A 19,336-nucleotide genomic window follows, 5' to 3' on the forward strand; every position below is an offset into this window, starting at 1 on the left:
CCACCCCCTGCTGTGTGCACCCCTGAATATTCACCTGTGCCTCCTAGGAGCAGGCACCCCACAGTTTGAGGACCACTGAACTAGATGATCTGGTGCTCCCTTCTGGCATTAAACTCTGACTAGCTTGTTTGCTTTGTGTGTTTTTTAAGCAATCACCTTTAATCTTCTATACCAGAGCCAACATACTGTACATTCCTTCACTAAGTTATTGCTAACTTCCTTCTGGCAAATGTAATTATCAAAATAAATGTTCTGAATTTTATTTTGAAAGTGCAACCTGTAAGGATGAGTCTTACTAGCAAGCTTGCTATTTGCTGTTCTTAGAGCAGCCTTAGGGCCCTCAAGGGTTTGGGAGTTGGCTCAGTTTAGCAACATGCTCCAGAAAACAGAGGACAGTGTAGGTTCAGGCTCACCTACCCATCTCTAGTATAAATGAGTCTGTCCTTTTATTAAAGAGTAGGTAGGAGGGAACTGTTTCCCTCTTCTCCCCTCCCCCCAACACCCCACTTTTTCAGCCAGAAGTTTCACAGTGTCTGAGACAAACCTGAAGCTAGACCAGGGCTGCCCATTCAGCTATCATGACTCACTGGTTCAGCAGAGTGACTTAATACCAGGGATCCTCATTTTCTGTGATAACCGTGCCCCTCCACCCCAAGTTTTCCAATTAAAAAAACAAATCCAAACACAAAAATCCACATTTTTCTGTGATTAAAATTAAATTGACAGCCTGGAGCCCCACCACCCATGGGTGACAGCCCAGAACCTGCCAGATTCTCTATTTAAAAAAACATACACAACACATTTTTCCATGGCAAAGGCATTTCCAGGATCCCCATTAATCACTAAGGCATGCTGCACCAATTCATCCCATAAGCAAAGCCTGCAGTGACTCAGCACTCAGATATGCTGCAGCAGTTTATCCCTAGACAGAACCTGGATTAGATGACCCCTAGGCACAGGTATTTTACTGAGTCTGCCAGACCTGTAAGTTAGACTTGGTCTATGTTAGGAAATTAGGTTATTATAAGTATATTGCTCAGGTGTGGGGAAAATCCACACACCTAATGATGTTGTTAAACTGACCTAACCCCTGGTGTAGACACAGTGAGGTCGATAGGAGAATTCTCTGCCACCTCTTGGGGACGTACATACCCATGTCGACAGGAAAACCCCTCCCGTTGGTGCAGGTAGCATCTTCACTGCAGCATTTTAAGCTTAGACAAGTCCTTACTCTGTACAACAGCACTGCTTGGCCAGGAACCCTCCTGCTGCTTCACAGTGTTACAGACTCCCTAGGCTTTCAGCCTGCCCTTGATCCAGTTCCTGGTCCTGCCCTAGCCTTATTGCAGCTAGCTTCAAACTTGCCTTGCTCCAGCCGTTACTGAGACACTCCAGCTTTGCACCTGCCTCCAGACCCTTGGACTGACTCACACCTGGCTTTTACCTTTGGCCCACTCTGGACTCTAACTATGATCCTGATTTGGTTTGTCTGTGGACTCTGACCTTGGCTCTGATCTATGGCTGGTCCCCTACCTTGGTTTCAATGTGGCCCTCAGCCCAGTCCCTACTCTATGGCTGGCTTCAGCCGTTGTACCTGTTCTTGACTATGGCTCTGACCCCTTTGAAACAGGAGCCTGCCACAGTGTTGCCATGACTCAGTGCATTTAAGGAGCAAAAATGTACAGGTCCTGGATAGTCTACCCCCATCTTGCCAGAGGTATCATTTACTATAGGGAAAGAGAGGCAGTTACATTTTACTTTTACACACACACACACACACACACAGTTTGTGCCCCCTTTTTCATAGGTCTATATGCTCCATTATGTCTTCTACTTTCTGTCCCACCCCCTGACTTTGCAGGGTATCATAATCACATACAAGGTTCTTTATGCTGACAACTTTGCCTGCCCACTCTCCAACCCCCATTTTTCTGAAGTGACAGACCTGAATCTTGTCTCAGAAGAAAAATAAATCTCAATTAATTTTGTCCAAAGTTGCAATACTGTCTACAAAGTTATACTTGTAAAGTATATATTTTATGTAAATTACAGGTGAACGTTACATCTCAATATTGACAGAAGGCAGATGTTCAGTTTAATTGCCTCACAGACATAGCTGTTAATCATTCCTTAGTCATTGCACATATTGCAAGAGCTATTTGACACTACATTTAGCTTCTTTTCAAGGTAGATTCTAAATGAAATGGTTGGAATTTGCCTATCATGGGGCCTGATCTTGCACCACTGAAGTCTATGGGAGCTTTGGCATTGAGTTTAGTGGACAAGTGATCAGGCTCTTGCTGTATTGCCATGGTGCAATGTTTTAACTAACTTTAAATAAATTCATTTTATGAAAGCTAGTGGAGATTCTTACAATAATCCCACCCCATTGTCTTGATATCCATCTCAGTACCACTAGGCCCACTAGCTAAAATCCTCTGTCAATGGCATAAATTTGTTTATTATAACTAATTTGACAGCCATATTTAGAACCTTCTCTCTCCCCTTTTTCCTGTGCACAATCCTCTTTGAGTCTGCTTTTTGTTTGTCTGCAGTTTTAAGAAGGCAGTGTGGGTTTTTAACTGTCTATAATTTATTAGAAAAGTATTATACAATGCCCTGGTGCTTTGAGTGGGGAATGCTTTAGTGTAAATAAAAATCCAAACACCACCTCATCCCTCCCCCAACCCAGCCTTTGGGGAAATTGCAATCCAACTCTAGATTTACCATAGTAGACGGGTAGATTTTAGCAGCCTATAACAGACAACCCTAAAACAAGGGTGGCAAGGGGTGCTGGAATAATTTGTATAGTGGGGTTACTGAGAGCCACTGAACCAAACTGTAAACTCTGTATATGAGGGAAACAACTTCAAGCCAGGGGTTGTGGCCACACCCCCAGCTCCAGCACCTGCGAAGGGTGGGGGTTTATTACAAAACAAATACAAAGGGCAAACACGGTTTTGGGTACACGACAGCCCCAAAGAATCACGTTCCTTTGCACATGGGGATGGGTATTTATTACCTGCCTAGGTGTGCGTTACTCACCTAAATTCTGGCTGTGTAAACTGTCAGAGAAGAGACAATATCCCCCAGGGGACAAAAACTAATGTCTGTTCAGAGGTTTCAGCCCAGGAAAGGGCAGCGGCAGTACAGCCCCCACGCCCTTTCCAGGGAGTTACATTACTTTGGGCAGAGGGCACTGGCAGCCCGGAGCTCGCTAAGGGTCCCACAGACACAGGCGGCTTCCGGGAGTGAGGCTAAATTGGTGCTTCTTGCAGCTGATCCCTGCCTCTTCCTGGCTGGGCGGGGCCCGCCAGTGAAACAGGAATTGAATACAGCCTGCTGGTGCTGCGTCTCTGCTCCGGCGAGCAAGGTACGGCCGCTAGGCGTTTGCGCGGTAGGAGGTATGAGCTGGGCCCAGTTTTAGAACTAATACAAAATCAGCAACTTCCCAACTACAGTCCGGAACGATCGTTAGTGTTTTTCCCTCTTTGTCTCTGCAAAGTTGCTCTTCGCTCTGCTGATTTCCTTTAGTCTCATCTCCCGGGGTTTCCACCACAGGAACTGCACAAAGACTGCTCCAGTGGGCCTCCGCGCCGCTGTGGGTTGGACATCAGAGAAGAGGGAATTGCCTCATCGATGCATCAACACAAAGGGATTTTTTGTTCTAGTACCTCCTGTAAGGCCCACATTTTTGACAGCATTTCCCCCCTAGAGCTGTTTACTAGTGACCAAATTCTTGCATGTATATCACAAAGTGCAGATTTTATAGCTGCTGGTTTTGATGAGAGATTGTATATTCTTTGTGGAAAGCGTGTTTAAAAACCCCACCTAGATTTTATATTGAGAAAAATACTATAAAATGCACACAAAATAAATGGGACTAAATATGGAGGGATAATTACATACCAGAAAGCAACAAGACACTGGGCCAAGTTCTGCAATCAAAAATACACAAATATCTCAATGAGGTTACACTAGAACTGAGGGCAGGGTCAGTTTTGGGAATAGGCAATCAGGGCAGACACCCTGGGTGCCAGCTTGTAGGGAGCGGAGCATTGCTCATGGGGTTGGTCTCAATTTTGCTCTGCTGATGGGCTGGCATCCTCCCCCTACCCCGTCACTGCTCCTGGGAGGTGCTAAAAATCTTCCACGTGACCAGTAAAAGAGCCAGGGCTAGTCAGATGGAGGGCAAAATTTGGCATATTGGGAAAAATTAGAAATAGTTTTTTCCCCCAATGAGCCAAATTTTGCCCTCAGTCATGCTAGTGTATAGTGAAAACAATAACAATAAGTACACCTCTACCCCAATATAACGCTGTCTTCAGGAGCCAAAAAATCTTACTGTGTTATAGGTGAAACCGCGTTATATCGAACTTGCTTTGATCCACCGAAGTGTGCAGCTCTGCCCTCCCAGGGCGCTGCTTTACCACGTTATATCCGAATTCGTGTTATATCAGGGTAGAGGTGTAATAAAAGTTTTAGGTCTTGCTCTATATAGATTCTTCTACCTAACAATCTCAAAGCATGTAACTGCCCATGCATTAGTTAAGCCTCACAACCCAGCTGCAAGGAGGGTATTTTAATTAGGAGGAAATTCCAAATACACTCATAATCCCTTCAAAAACAATGAAGAAAAAGTGATAGTGCCTCCCAGATTATTCCTCTGTAAACACTGGAAATGGCTGTCAAACATCTGAGCACATACCTTTATCAATAGTATCCAGTCACTCCTTCATTTTAATCTTGTTAAGTTTCTAGTGATGTTGCCTGAAACTAAACTGTGTACCCTACACCAAAATAGGGAGATCAGAAATCCTGATTTTATAGGGACAGTCCTGATTTTTGGGTCTTTTTCCTCACATAGGCGCCTATTACCCCCTCCACCCGCCTCCACTTTCTGTCCCGATTTTTGACATTTGCTATCTGGTCAGCCTATACCAAAATAAGAGTCCCATAATTAAAATAAAGGTTCCAATTTAGAGGGTTCTTATAATATCTCCTGGCAAGTATTTCCCCTTGCACCCTACTGGATGCCAAACATCTGAAATGCTACTGCAGGGGTCGGTAACCTTTCAGAAGTGGTGTGCCAAGTCTTCATTTATTCACTCTAATTTAAGGTTTTGCGTGCCGGTAATGCATTGTAATGTTTTAAGAACATAAGAAAGGCCGTACCGGGTCAGACCAAAGGTCCATCTAGCCCAGTATCTGTCTACCGACAGTGGCCAATGCCAGGTGCCCCAGAGGGAGTGAACCTAACAGGCAATGATCAAGTGATCTCTCTCCTGCCATCCATCTCCATCCTCTGATGAACAGAGGCTAGGGACACCATTCTTACCCATCCTGGCTAATAGCCATTTATGGACTTAGCCACCATGAATTTATCCAGTCCCCTTTTAAACATTGTTATAGTCCTAGCCTTCACAACCTCCTCAGGTAAGGAGTTCCACAAGTTGACTGTGCGCTGTGTGAAGAAGAACTTTCTTTTATTTGTTTTAAACCTGCTGCCTATTAATTTCATTTGGTGACCCCTAGTTCTTGTATTATGGGAATAAGTAAATAACTTTCCTTAAACTTTTAGAAGGTCTCTTTCTCTAAGTCTATAATATAGAACTAAACTATTGTTGTATGTAAAGTAAATAAGGTTTTAAAAATGTTTAAGAAGCTTAATTTAAAATTAAATTAAAATGCAGACCCCCCTGGACCGGTGGCCAGGACCCGGACAGTGTGAGTGCCACTGAAAATCAGCTCACGTGGCCTTTGGCACACGTGCCATGGGTTGCCTACCCCTGTGCTACTGTAAGTGCTGGGCTAAATGTCACAATGATTAATTAGTACTTTATTCCAGAAGCACCCACACAATAAGACAAAGTCTCTGGCAATGAAAACAGATCTTTGAAAGAGTGGGGGAAAAATTCCCATCTGTTTCTCCCAGTAATCTCACAGAGTGGTGTGGTCACTACCAACAACTTTTCAGGGTGGATTTGATTTAAATCACTAGTCAGGAAGACTCGATTTAATCATAGATTTCTACATAAAAGTGCATTCTTGTTGGTTGTTATAACCTTAATACATATTCTTCCCCAGTCAGATAGTTTGGTTTCATTTTTAGAAGGTACACACTATACATTTTTAAAATGATTTATTTTGAAAACTTTTCAGATTAGTTTTACAGCTATATCAGAAAATGAATGACTGGTTATTTCACTTACCAATAAGGTAATTGAAGCAGATAGTTCACTTCCCAATGACTTCATAAATATCTCCAATTCAACAGGTTAATCATTCATATTTGGAGGATTTTTTGCCGTGCTGTATTAGGAGGAGAACATCACCAGACAAACATTTAAATTGTTTTATTTAACTAAAACAATAACAGTATGTAATCTGGATTTTTTTCTTCTATAGCAAACATAATATTTTAACAAAACAAGCACATGAATTTTTGAATTTAGTTAAACATTCAAGTTCTTTAAAATCAGGTTTGTTTTTGTTAAAATTGTTTTTAACTAAAATAGTTAAATGAAATATTTAAAAAAACCCACAAAAATTAAATAGACTATGTCAGCCAAGTCAACATGAGAAACTTACTGTATTGGCTTCTGCAGCTAACTCAGTCGTCTTCACCTTCATTTTCCTGTTTGTTCATTATCTGGAAAAGAAAAACAAGCTTTCCTGCTTTTTTCAGGTCCCAAATGATTTCTCAATTTGGAATGAATTAGTCCAAAGGAAGAAAATACTCTTTCTACACCAGCAGAAGTTACTGCTGTTAAAAGTGAGATTATCATTTTAACAGTCTCTGAATCCAAGTGCTTAAGTGACTTCCACCAGTTCACTGGTGAGACTCTCTTTAAAACATCATCAGCAAACACATATTTCTTGAATGGTTCACTCTGAGCTCTGAAGATTATTATAGTTAGCATTATAGAGGGATGATTGCTGGATGTCTATGTCATAGCCAACTTCTCCTCTTCAGCAGTTAAGGTTTGACCCTGGTACCAAGTATTGAGAATATTTGCAAGAAAATGAGCTGGAGATGGTGCTTGTCCCATTCGTTTTTTTAATGCTTGTAATTTAACTCTGCCATTGCATATTTCTCTTTTTAAGATCTCACTCAGTTCCTTCCAAATTTCAACAGCGTCAGCAATAAAACAGATATTTCCCTGCCTTTTGTTCTAGGCAACAGAAATAGGATTCAGGGTACTCAGCATGTGTTCAACATTTCTCTTAAACTCAATGTTGAGAACTTTGGCTGTGACAGTGCCATTTATTTTTTCACGATTTTGTTCACAAACTGTCATCAGAGTAGGCCAGTTCTTGATATAGTGCTCAAAATAATCCACTACTGAGTTCCATCGCATATCTTTTGGGAGAGTTAGCTTGGTTCCTCCCATTTTTTTTCAGAGCAGCTGCTGCAAAGTGGTTGTTATGGAAGTATTTTGCAGTTTCAACAATATTAACCTTTATTTCTGGAACACTGAAGTCTTTGGCTAGGAGGTGCATCAAATGAGCACTGCAACCGTATGTTATTAGCTTGGGACTCTCTTCAAAATAATTTCTTCTCATCTTGGATACATTCACAGCATTGTCTGTGACCAAGCTGCGTACTAGACATTTGAATTTTTTTTCATAGTTTGTTATAGCTCTTACTGCTACTTCTTGTAAGTATTCTGCTGTGTGTGCATTTCCTGATGTATCAATTGTTTCTGTAAGGAAAACATTCTCTTTTTCTGTTGTCACACAAACACATACAACAGGATCATTGTGGACCCATCAAGACTAAGGTTAACAATTTTACCCTCTAGACTTTTTGCACACTGCTCAATTTCTTTCTCATACTCTTTATCCAGCAATTTGCCTGCAACATCTGCTCTTTGGGTGGCCTGTATCCTGGTCTTAATGACTGAACCTTGTTAGTGAAGTGTGGGTTCTCAGTCATACGGAAAGGAGAGTTTGTTGCATAAACAAACTGGGCAATTTTTTTCATCAATTACCTCTTTTTGTAATCTGCTGGTTCTTATGATTTATCTATGGTTGTTTCTGGATGATGGAGATTTTTTTTTCTTTTTGCTACAGGTGATCTACTGTGGCTATGTGACATACACGATGTGACTGAAACACAATTATGGACAAATAATTCTGAAATTACAGAAAATGTTGGTGATCTTGAAGGTGGATAGTCTTCAGAATCCTGTATGTTGAGGATGGATTCTCCTAAACAAAATAAGTCAATGCAGTTATTTAATTATTATTACCATACTGCTCATTTAGTATTACTCATTGCATTCACTGACACTCAGTACTACTTTAAAGGTGAAAATTGTAAAAGGAAGATCTGCCTATTTCAGCTGTTTTTTTTTATCACAACTGCATCTAAAATGATAGTACCATAGAGTAACAACTATATTTTTCCCTCAAACATGAGAATTCAAGAATAGTCCAGAAAGAAGACAGGCAGTCCTTAAGAAAGAAGTATGAAATAAAAAAGTTTACCAACCTGAAGAGCCTGCATGTTCAGATGTTATACCAATAAAATAAAAAGGATCTTATTAATGGGGATACGGCAAAATGCCACATTTATTGTGAATATAGAAAGAATCAGTTATAGCTATAACATCTCATTCTCACACACACGTTCTGCAAAGTTGTTATAGTTACCAGCCTAGGAGTTGCTCGTGCCAAGTCACTGGCCAGATGGCCTGGACACGAGGGTGGAGCAGGGCTTTGTCAGATGCTCATCTGATGCGCTTGGAGGTTGGTTTGCAGAATTAGACCCAAAGTCCTCAAGGTCTGTTTTTATAGGGATTTATCCTCATACAAGTTTACAGGGTTTGCATCATCATGCTGTTCTCATGTTTCAAGTGATAGTCAATCACTCTTCTCACGTTTGAAGGTATAGTCAATCACGCGGATGGCACAGCAATGACAAAATAACAGTATGTTGTTACCTTGTTCCTTGGCTTTTCGGCCCCCCCTGTCCCTGGAGCAAGTATGCCCTCAGGGTTATCGGGCTCTCTTGTCCACTGTATTCTTCAGCAAAACGGTATTTTAAGGCTGGCACTTCAACCTTTAATCTTTCATTCCTCATTCAATCATACATACGTACAATCACACTCACACTCCAACGTATATCCTGTCACATCTGCATTTTATCACTTGCCCATCCTTTAACAAAACCATTCTAAAATCAGTGGGACATGGCAGACTTCAATAAGTCTATTCATCCCACTTGTTATATCTAAAAGGAAAAGAACAAGACAAGCATGCAAGAGTTGGGAGGGTTCACACATCTTATTCCAGAGTTTAGGAAAACAAAGTTGCACCAGCCATAAAGGACAGCTGTTATCTTGTTACTTTTAGAATAAACTCTTTGTCTCTGGATGTTTTTCTGCAAATAGCCCAGACCTTGCAAACTGGCAGGCCTGTTTCAATTAGCACAAACTCAGCAGGTTGAGAGAGCAAGCTCAGAGACCTATTTCTTTCTAATGGTCAGGCCAAATCCGGGGTCTGTTGTGGAATCATTCTTACAGTTTCCACAACATAAATGTATTATTATTTTTAATCCAACACAGACATGTTCCTTTCATCATCTTCAATGCAGCTTCCTCCTGAGAAGGAACACTTTTCATGATGTTGTTTCATTCGGGCAAACAGGCCTTGCATTTCTTTGTTGTACTGTTTGCATTGTGCACGCATGCCTGTCTTACCCACAGGTAGAAGAACTTCATTAAAATATTCCCAAACTGGGTCTCTTTGACAGGCTACTGCCATTATAGGTTTTCCCTTCTAGTGAGAGAATGGTATGGTAGATCTCAAATCAATGAAGGCTACACTCAGAAAGACCTCAAGACTTCTGGAATATGCTTTTCAGACAGTTTCACTTTTGTTTTTACTACCTGTCCCTCTCTTCTCACACTTATCTCCAGACTTCTCCTTGTTTCTAACCATCAGAGGAATGAAGTTCTGGAACAGCCTTCCAAGGGGAGTAGTGGGGGCAAAAGACATCTGGTTTTAAGACTAAGCTTGATAAGTTTATGGAGGGGATGGTATGATGGGATAGCCTAATTTTGGCAATTAATCAAAGATTAGTTGCCAAATTATCAGCAGGTAAGTATGCCCAGTGATCTGGGATGGGATGTTAGATGGGATGGGATCTGAGGTACTACAGAGAATTCTTTCCTGGGTGCTGTCTGGTGAGGTCTTGCCCACATGCTCAGGGTTTAACTGATTGCCATATTTGGGGTTGAGAAGGAATTTTCCTCCAGGGCAGATTGGCAGAGGCCCTGGAGGTTTTTCGCCTTCCGTGCCAGCATGGGGCACGGGTCACTTGCTGGAGGATTCTCTGCAGCTTGAGGTCTTCAAATCACAATTTGAGGACTTCAATAACTCAGACATAGGTTAGGGGTTTGTTATAGAAGTGGATGGGTGAGATTGTATGGCCTGCATTGTGCAGGAGGTCAGACTAGATGATCATAATGGTCCCTTCTGACCTTAAAGTCTATGAGTCCAGATCTATTCCGCCCCCAACAATCTTCTATTCATTAAACTTTTTGAAACTTTGCACTTTTAGAGAGAGGTAAGAGATTGACTGTGTGTACACAAATTTGCAGAGGTACAGTAGGGTTGAGGTCTGCTATTTCTCACTTCTATATATTATTTATGTATTTATTTAAAAATTTTTTGCTGTTAACGAGCATGTTCTCTCTGTAGACACAAATTCACAGTTTGAGAACTGCAAAATTGAGCATCTCTGATGGTATCTTCTAGACTGAGCACTGAGTCCCATTGGGAAGATTGAAAGATTAACCTAAATAATCTATACAGAAGCCCCCTGGAACCCCATAAGATTGGGTCCCTAATCCACGAACTATTGGAACTCATTTACAAAACTTTTCTTAAACATTACATGACTATATTGTCTCATACTGCAGAATTAGAATTTATAATCCCTATTCCATGATGAGATATCTTTGAGCTATAAATGTATCTTAATTAAAATGATCTTTAGATTGATTTAAAAAAAACTTTTTTTATTTAAATCTGATTTTTGAGGGAAAAACCTTCAATTTTTATCCACCTTGAGCCTTCTTAATACAAAAAAAAACTTACATAAAGAGTAAACTTCCCCCTCTCTTCCCCAAAAAGAACCCCCAGCCATTTCCCTCATATGCTGCCTCTTCATCGCCCAGCTAGAAGCATCAAAATGTTTTGTATGCAGGAAGCCTTCATCTACCCTCTTCTATTCCTGAATAAAGGAACTGGAAATATGAAGCAAGGAAAACCAAAGAAATAAAAATGCCTCAAGCAGGTGATTCCCTTCAGACCAGATGGATGTTTTTATCTAACAGTTTCTGTACAGAGTGAGCATTTTAGTTAGATAACAAGAATAAAGGAAACAGGGAATTTGTCCCAAGCTAAAAATAGCTAATAAAGTATGCCATCCATTTAAACCCACTTAGCTTCAGAAACAAGGCAGCAGCACAGTAAATATGCAAGAGAAAACATCATGTTTTCCCAGTAGATCATTGCAAGGATAGTTTTGTCTGAGATGATGAGGGTGCCTGAATTTCCCAAAAGTAATATCCAATGATTATGAAGCACCCTATATATAGTGCCTTCCTCAGATGCTAAGTATTATTAATTCAAGTGCTAAGTATTATTAATTCAATTTTTAACATTTCACCATCATAGACTCTGTTTGACAATGTTCTTGCCAGCAGGGCTCGCAACCCCCATCTCTACTGGGATGGGTACCAGGAAGTTCCTTCAGAGTCTACCCGTTTCTGGGATTCTTCATTATGTTGAAACTGAAGTGTAGTTTAGTAACATAGGAAATACTTCCAAGATTTTATGGGTGTAATAAAAGATGAATTACAAGCTACAAGTTACTAGAACACATTATAGAGTCCTAAAAAAGCCTGTCTCTCTTCTTTAGTTTTCTGAATCTGGAAAACAATGATGAAAAAGTGATGCAGAGCTTAAATTCTGCTGCAGCGGTAAAGGATCCAGGTCAGATTCTACTGCAATCTCCTGAGATAATTTTTTTTTAATACAACTTCCTACACAGCTAGGTTTATTGAATAGAATATGAATTCCAAGATTTAGTGCCTGTGATTGACAAACTTTTCTAAAGTTCCCTCCCCTTTCCCTTGGTCTTTTCTAAGTGACAAGAGACTGATAGAATGAGACAAACAGTGAAGAGTTGACAGTTTTCCCCACCTTCCACAGAGCTTCAAAATTACACTTTTTAGAGAAACAGTATCAATATACAGTGCTCTGAAAATGGTGTAGTGGTAAAACTGAGCATAGGAAAAGAATTACCATTACTACAGATTTGTATCAACACAATGCTTTAATTGAATCTTTTTGGCAAGGAGAAAGGTCAGTTCTTCAGCCCTGCCATTAAAAACCAAACAAAAAAAGATTATCTGAATTCCCAATGCTAAATAAAAATACAGGGCTTCTCCTGAGTGTTATAACTTTGTAACTGTCTCAGAACTAAAGCACAGTACAGAGAAGAGTTGGAACAGTTCACACTTTGAGTACCAGCAACCACTTAGGAGAACAGACTTTTGAAGCTGTTCCGCTTTGTATAAATACATAAATAGAGATTGGGCTAGAGAAAATGAGAGAGAGACTGGCTCTAGAGCCTGGGGGTTAGAGCACTAATCTGAGAGATGGGAGACCCAAGGTTCAGTCCCCCTCTCCAATGACTAATTATTTATCCAAAAAGTGGAACAGCTTCAACAGGAAAGACTGCGGGGCACCCACACAGGAATATCCCAGAGCCCATTTGTTATGGCAGTCTCCTGAGAGATGGGAAACACCTGTTCAAATCCTCTCTCCCCATCAGGCAGGGGGAAAATTGAACCTGGGTCTCCCACATCCCAGGTGATGCTCTAACCAATGGGCTGAAAGTTATAAGGGAAGCACCACCACCCTGTCATCGCTGTTGAATGGACCCCAACACTGAACCAGGCCCTGCAGGCAAAAAGGGTGGGGGAACATCTAAGATCCCACCGAGGGTAGGCATGGAAGAGGTATCCTGAGGCCTAGAGTGAGGTGGTGTGTGCATGACCAAAGGCAGAAATTTAGACACTTTACAACAAAAAGATTTAGGTGCAGAGAGTTCACAAGCCTACAGGTTTACGCAGCAGCCCAGTGGGGGTTTTGTGGATTGCAGTGGCACCTAAATTTGGGGCTTAAGTAACCAAATCCCTTTGTGGGTACCTTTTAAATATGAATTAAAACAATCAGAAGAATAACTGGGATTATGATGGAGTTTGGTCTGAAATACAGACTTAGTTCATTTTAGGCTTGATGGGTAGGTCCTGTGGTGGAAAAATAAGAAGTGTGTGTCAGGGGTTAAAGGCAGGGCATGGGTAGGAGGGGGTAGCCCCGGAGTTCATTGTACTGTGAGAATTCTGGCCACCACTCAGGACAGGCTGCTGTAAATTAGACCAACGCTCTGAGCCACCTCATTCAGGCCAGGGGCCATTTTGGGTTCCAGTGCAGTCAGAGGTCAGGAAGGTGCAAGGTGGCTGGAAGCCACATTTGTCCTCACTCCTCTCCACCAGTGAGAGTTTTGTGCTGCACTCCACAAGCACATAATCCTTTCCTGTACATGTGCCTGCTTGACTCAGTACAAACCCAATATTTCTGATAACAGAAAGGGAACAATGAATTGTGTGGCCTGATACAATTCACTTTGAGTTCAGGTATTGTATCTTTTTTAGTTACATTTAATATCAGGTTATTCAAATAGTATCTGCAATAAAAACAATGCTTCTTACAAAATGGGTGTTTCTCTGGGTAAATAGTTGCCTATAACAATGTAATGCTTTTACTCTTTCTACCTTTGTACCAAACAGTGAGAGGAGGAGCCAGCTGTGAAAGACAGCGTTGCTGACTTTGCTGCTTACCAAGATTATTAGGAGGAGAGGGGAAAGGACAGACAGACAGACATGTCTTCAGAAACAGCCCAAAGTAAAGTTCAGGTATCTTCACAGCAACAAAACAAACAGGTAAATTGGAGTTGCTTCCCCTTTCTGTTGAATGCTATCTTTAGCCAGTGACTGGCATTTTTGTATTCTTACTATCGAATAGAATCCAGGTGAACAGTTGTCTGAATAGAGGGACTTATACATATAAATGAGGAGGAAGAAGAGGGGCTTGCCAGTATTTCTCTGTGGAGTTTCTGCTGATCCATTAGCAAATATTAATAGATTGCTGGTCTCCTGGTCAGGTATCTGCATCCACTATACTCATGGCAGCTTTCTCAGGTGTATCTGAGGTGTATCTTGTTCAGGGCAAGGTTTCAGCCCTTTAGGAGATACTAGTCATATATAAAGCTTCCACATTTTCCCAAGAAAGATCGCTTCATTTCAGAAGGCCTTTTTGTGCGATATTTTCTTCGTGATACAAGCAAGATTCTGGGAGGCATTTATTCACAACCAAATGAAAATGCAGAAGCTAGTAATGCAGTATTTTACAAAGTCAGTGGGGTTGCACAGGTGTAACCGAGGGCAGCCTTTGGTCTTATGTTTAAGTTTAGTTTAATACAAACTGACAATAAGCCATAAGATTTATTTTATTGTTTAACTCCACCCTAAAATGGCTACAGGTCTGCCCATGCTTCCCTCCTATACCTGGAATATGCAGCATTTATGGTGTAAAATATTAAATAGGCAGCAGGTTTAAAACAAATACAAGGAAGTTCTTCACGCAGCGCACAGTCAACTTGTGGAACTCCTTACCTGAGGAGGTTGTGAAGGCAGGACTATAATAGCGTTTAAAAAGGAACTGGATAAATTCATGGTGGTGAAGTCCATTAATGGCTATTAGCCAGGATGGGTAAGGAATGGTGTCCCTAGCCTCTGTTTGTCAGAGGATGGAGATGGATAGCAGGAGAGAGATCACTTGATCATTGCCTGTTAGGTCCACTCCCTCTGGGGCACCTGGCATTGGCCACTGTCGGTAGACAGGATACTGGGCTAGATGGAGACCTTTGGTCTGACCCGGTACGGCCGTTCTTATGTTCTTAAATGACAGTGTCCAGTCCTGTAGACTACAGAGAGGTTAATTATAGCATCACAGCTTTCACTTTGTACTTCCTTGAATAGCTCTTAATTTTTAGCATGATATTTTTCTACAAAATTAAATATATAAAATATGAAAAAAACAAAGTCTGTATTCTGTTAAAATGTCTCCTAATGTTGATAACAGATCTAATCCATGTCATTAAGTATATTTAAGGACTTCTACCCCTTCTGCTGTGCTGAGATTTTGCTTTTCATGTTTCAATCCAAAGTAAGTGTTTACACAAGTTAGAAATTTCTAAAACACTAGGTTTATAATAAAACGTGTATTGACACTATATAACTGTAGGTAATTTAAATAGAGTTTATAGTATCCCATACAATATTAAAAATAAAGCACATTTGGTTTTAGAATAATACGTTCTTGCATAATTTTCTATATATACAGTAACTCCTTGCTGAACGTTGTAGTTATGTTCTTGAAAAATGCTACTTTAAGCAAAATGATGTTAAGCAAATCCAATTTCCCCATAAGAATTAATGTAATTAGGGGGAGGTTAGGTTCCAAGGAAATTTTTTTGGCCAGACAAAAGATTTTTTTGATAGACAGACAGACAGACACTATAAATTGTGGTGGAATCAGAGGGTGGGATATTTCCTAGGGAATGCTTTGCTGCTAAATGAAGAACTAGCAATCAGCTGAGCCCTCAAGGGTTAACACGTTGTTAATGTAGCCTCACACGCTACAAGGCAGCAGGAATAGAGGAAGGAGACAGCATGGCAGTCGCTGCAAACATTCCCTGTGGAAACTGACCGTGATGATGAATCCACGCTATCCCACTAGAGTGTACCATTCCCTCCCCTTTCCAAAGTGTGTGAGAGTGAGAGACACACATTGCTCCTTTAAGTATGCTGACCCCACTCTAAGTACCCTGCCTTTTTATGAAGATCAGCAAGTTGAGACAGTAGCTGCTTCTGCCGCCGCCGCCGCCACCACCAGCAAGCTCACTCCTGAACCCTGTCATGTCTCCCTCCTCGCCAGCTTTGTGGAGATGGGGTACAGGGGGAAGGGGACACCCTGACATCAGCACCCCTCTTCCCCCAACCCCCTGCACAGCAAGCAGGAGGCTCTTAGGAGCAGCTCCAAGGCAGAGGGCAGGAGCAGCACACAGCAGTGGGGGGAGGGACACCTGAACTGCCCAGCAGCTGCCACACAGGAACTTAGGGGAGCTGCCAGTCCCGCTTGGTTCCAAGCCCCCACCACTAGCTCCAACAGGCTGCTCTTCCTGCAAGCAGTGGACAAAGCAGGTGACTGCCAAACAACGTTATAAGGGAGCATTGCGCAACTTTAAATGAGCATGTTCACTCATAGATCAGCAATGTAACAACAAAATGACATTAACTGGGATGATGTTAAATGTGGAGTTACTGCATTATACTTCTCAGAGCTCTGTACAAGGTTTCAGTATGTTCATGTTCACAATTTCTGGAAAAAAAAATCCAGCCTTCTTTGTGTTATGGCCCAGACTCTGTGCCAAATTCTGTTCAGTGCAGGGAAGGCAGAGGGCAGTCAGAGAGCCAGTTACAACCATCTGCTAATTACAGTCAAGCTATCTTAGTCACGATCCCAGTCCCAGCTAATCTGCTGTAGTTTATGCCAGCTGGCTATGGTTCCCAAAGGACCATACCTCTTTTAAGAGCCAGTAGAGCACAGGTGCTATCTGGCTCATCCTGAACATCCAAATCAGGTGGAGGGGGGCAGTTGGCATAGGATTTGGTTACACTGCTTTACACCAGCTGCAAGCTCCCTTATGCTGAAGAAATCTCAACAAGCCTGTTAAGCCAGATTCCACCACTTTGTGCCATAGGTGAACATTTAACTAAGTAATTTTGATATGAAATAACCCTGTTCATAATCATTTACTTCTTTATCTGTTATTTGTACTATTGTAGAAATTTTATTATATTTGACATAGTTTATGAACAGTACAAGTATCATATACTATACTATGACCTTATGTGACAGGTTTGTTCTACTCATTGCTGGATGGCACCACCTGCTGGTGGTTCTGGGGATTAGCTTAGTCAAGTCAACACCCCTTCCAGCAGGTATAGCCTATCAGTTTCTCCTCTGCAGCCTCTCTCTTGCTCTCAGGAACCACAGTAGTCCTCTTTGTAACTCAGCCCTCTGGCCAGGTCACTCAGCATTCCCCCTTCAAATTCTCTGTCACTCCCACAGTGACCCCAACAGTCTTCCAGTTCACTGCCCCAGTGGTGGGTAGGGGAATCCAGGCCCACCCTCTACTCTGGGTTCCAGCCTAGGAACCCTGCAACATGCAGCCAAGGTCTAGCTCAGTCCCCAACCTCACTGCTTCCTACCCCAGCACTCCTCCACTCTCTGAGGTTTGCCAACCACTCTACTCCCTCCTCCCATGGAATAACCATTGGCTACTTCGTCTATAGCTGCCAAACACACCTCCCTTTTCCCAGGGAGTGACTGTACACCACCTTCCTGCAGCCTCTTCTGCTTCCAATTTCCTATCTTTTGTAGAAGCCTCACCTGTCCTTCACACCTGAGCTTCTCTCTAATTAGTTGCCTAAAGCTCTCCCCTGTTTGCAGCCTAATTAGCTGATTGGGCCCACCTGGCCCAATTCAGCTCTTGCAGGGCCAGTGTGGGGAGCACACCCCATCACACACTGCTATGAAACTCAGTTTGTGATCAATTTGAAGGCCTTATTCAAGAAACAGTCCCACTAACTTTAGTAGGAGTTGTATTTGAATGAGGACTGGGGCATCCATTACCTGAAAATTTAATAATGACTACAGCCAATAAACCTATTTCATCACCAGGGTTACAAAACTAACAGGGTTCACATTGAGGTGGTACATGTCAGCATGGGTGTATCTCCGGTTGGAGCTGGGGGTGCGATTCTCCGCTGAGGAAACATACCCACATCAGTGGTGATTGAGTTAGCATATTAAAAATAGAGTGTAGCCATGGCAGCAGGGCTGGCACGATTGGCTAGTCACTCTAATTATGTACCCACCCAAGATATCATAGGCACATAATTAGGACGGCTAGCCCATCCACCTCTCATGCTGCCATGGCAACACTATTTTTAGCGCAGAGCTAGTGCGGGTATGTGTCCTTGACCTGGAAATCACAACTCCAGCTCCAAGTGCAGACATACCCTATGGCATACCGACATCTCTACCGAGGTGACACTTGTGCTACAAAATCTGAGCTTTCATATATTTTTTTTAAAAGTACATTTTCAGCTTTTGTGATGGTAAATAAAGCCTTGGAAATGTGAACTGAGTGTAATTGAAACAATGACATCTGCCTGAGTTTGCACAGACTTTTCATCAATAACTATGAAGTCTAAACTGCCCCATTCGTTTCAGTGAGATGCAGTGGCAGAAGTAGCATCGTAAGTCAGTAGATAAACTCAGCCTCCTCCTCGCCCCACTGAGGGGGCACCAACCAACTGCAGCAGTACCCTCCTCCCCAGCACCACAATCCTAATCCCAGCCTGGTGTGGAGGGAAGGCCTGGGAGAAGAGAGGTTGGGCTGGAGACTGAGCCCAGCTTTGACCCATCCCACAGTAACAGCTCCTGTCCCCCAGGACTGGGGTTGGGATGGGGCTGGCTCCGACTCCTTGCTCCATGTGTTGCGACCTGGCACATGGAATCACAGTGCCATTCAGGTTTGGAAGTGTTGAAGTTTATTGGTAAATCAAATAAAAGCAAAGATAAATGTAATAAAATCATATCTAGAGTACAGGGTAGGCCACAGCCTATCTTGGTAGGTTAAACCTTAGAGTTACAGTCCTGGTAAATTGAAGACTACTGTCCTCACATTCTATGTGTCTGTCCCTCCAGCTATCATGGCCTCTGCCCTTATCTCACCATCCCAGTGCCTGAGCTCACAGTTGCCAGTCAGAGTCTATTCCAATCCCCTCCTCTAAGGGTCAGTCACTTATAATCTCAGTTCCTTTGAAGGTTAGGTCTGAATGCTATTATCTGCTGACTGCTAATCCAGCATAGATGACACCAACATACCCTCCCCAGTATATGTACTGTTTCAATTGTATTTAGTAATGAAGAGGATTTGCTTTCATGAGCAAAGAGTTTTTCTATCTCCTGTTACTTAGTATACATCACTTCAAAGTAACTCCAGGAACTTTTTACGCATCACATATTTATAATGACAGCTAGATACTGTATTGTAGGTCTGTTTTTGTAATGAGGAATAAAGAGGGAGGAGTTGGAGGGTCAGGGAGGGCCCATGATGGTA

The 19,336-nt window shown here is 42.0% G+C and overlaps 2 protein-coding genes across 10 annotated transcripts in view; one reads left to right on the top strand and one right to left on the bottom strand.

Moving 5' to 3' along the window:
- Window positions 1-1,347, bottom strand: part of CWH43 (cell wall biogenesis 43 C-terminal homolog) — a 74,308-nt gene extending 72,961 nt beyond the window's left edge. Inside the window, exon 1 of the mRNA XM_045018892.1 lies at window positions 1,153-1,347. Coding sequence (XP_044874827.1) covers window positions 1,153-1,156 — 4 coding nt within the window. The 5' untranslated portion in view covers window positions 1,157-1,347. The remainder of the gene's footprint in view (window positions 1-1,152) is intronic.
- OCIAD2 (OCIA domain containing 2) overlaps window positions 1-19,336 on the top strand; it is a 31,798-nt gene that overhangs the window by 1,331 nt on the left and 11,131 nt on the right. For 2 of the 9 annotated variants that reach the window (XM_045018900.1, XM_045018902.1), the window contains exon 2: window positions 13,872-14,024. In XM_045018900.1, the coding sequence (XP_044874835.1) occupies window positions 13,965-14,024 (60 nt within the window). In that variant the 5' untranslated portion in view covers window positions 13,872-13,964. Of the gene's footprint in view, window positions 1-3,009; window positions 3,374-8,076; window positions 8,194-12,905; window positions 13,041-13,426; window positions 13,719-13,871; window positions 14,025-19,336 lie in introns of those variants that run through there. The other 7 variants (XM_045018894.1, XM_045018895.1, XM_045018897.1 and 4 more) reach the window with 7 other exon arrangements.

Source organism: Mauremys mutica, chromosome 5 (genome assembly GCF_020497125.1).
Source record: "Mauremys mutica isolate MM-2020 ecotype Southern chromosome 5, ASM2049712v1, whole genome shotgun sequence".
Classification (NCBI taxonomy): domain Eukaryota; kingdom Metazoa; phylum Chordata; order Testudines; family Geoemydidae; genus Mauremys; species Mauremys mutica.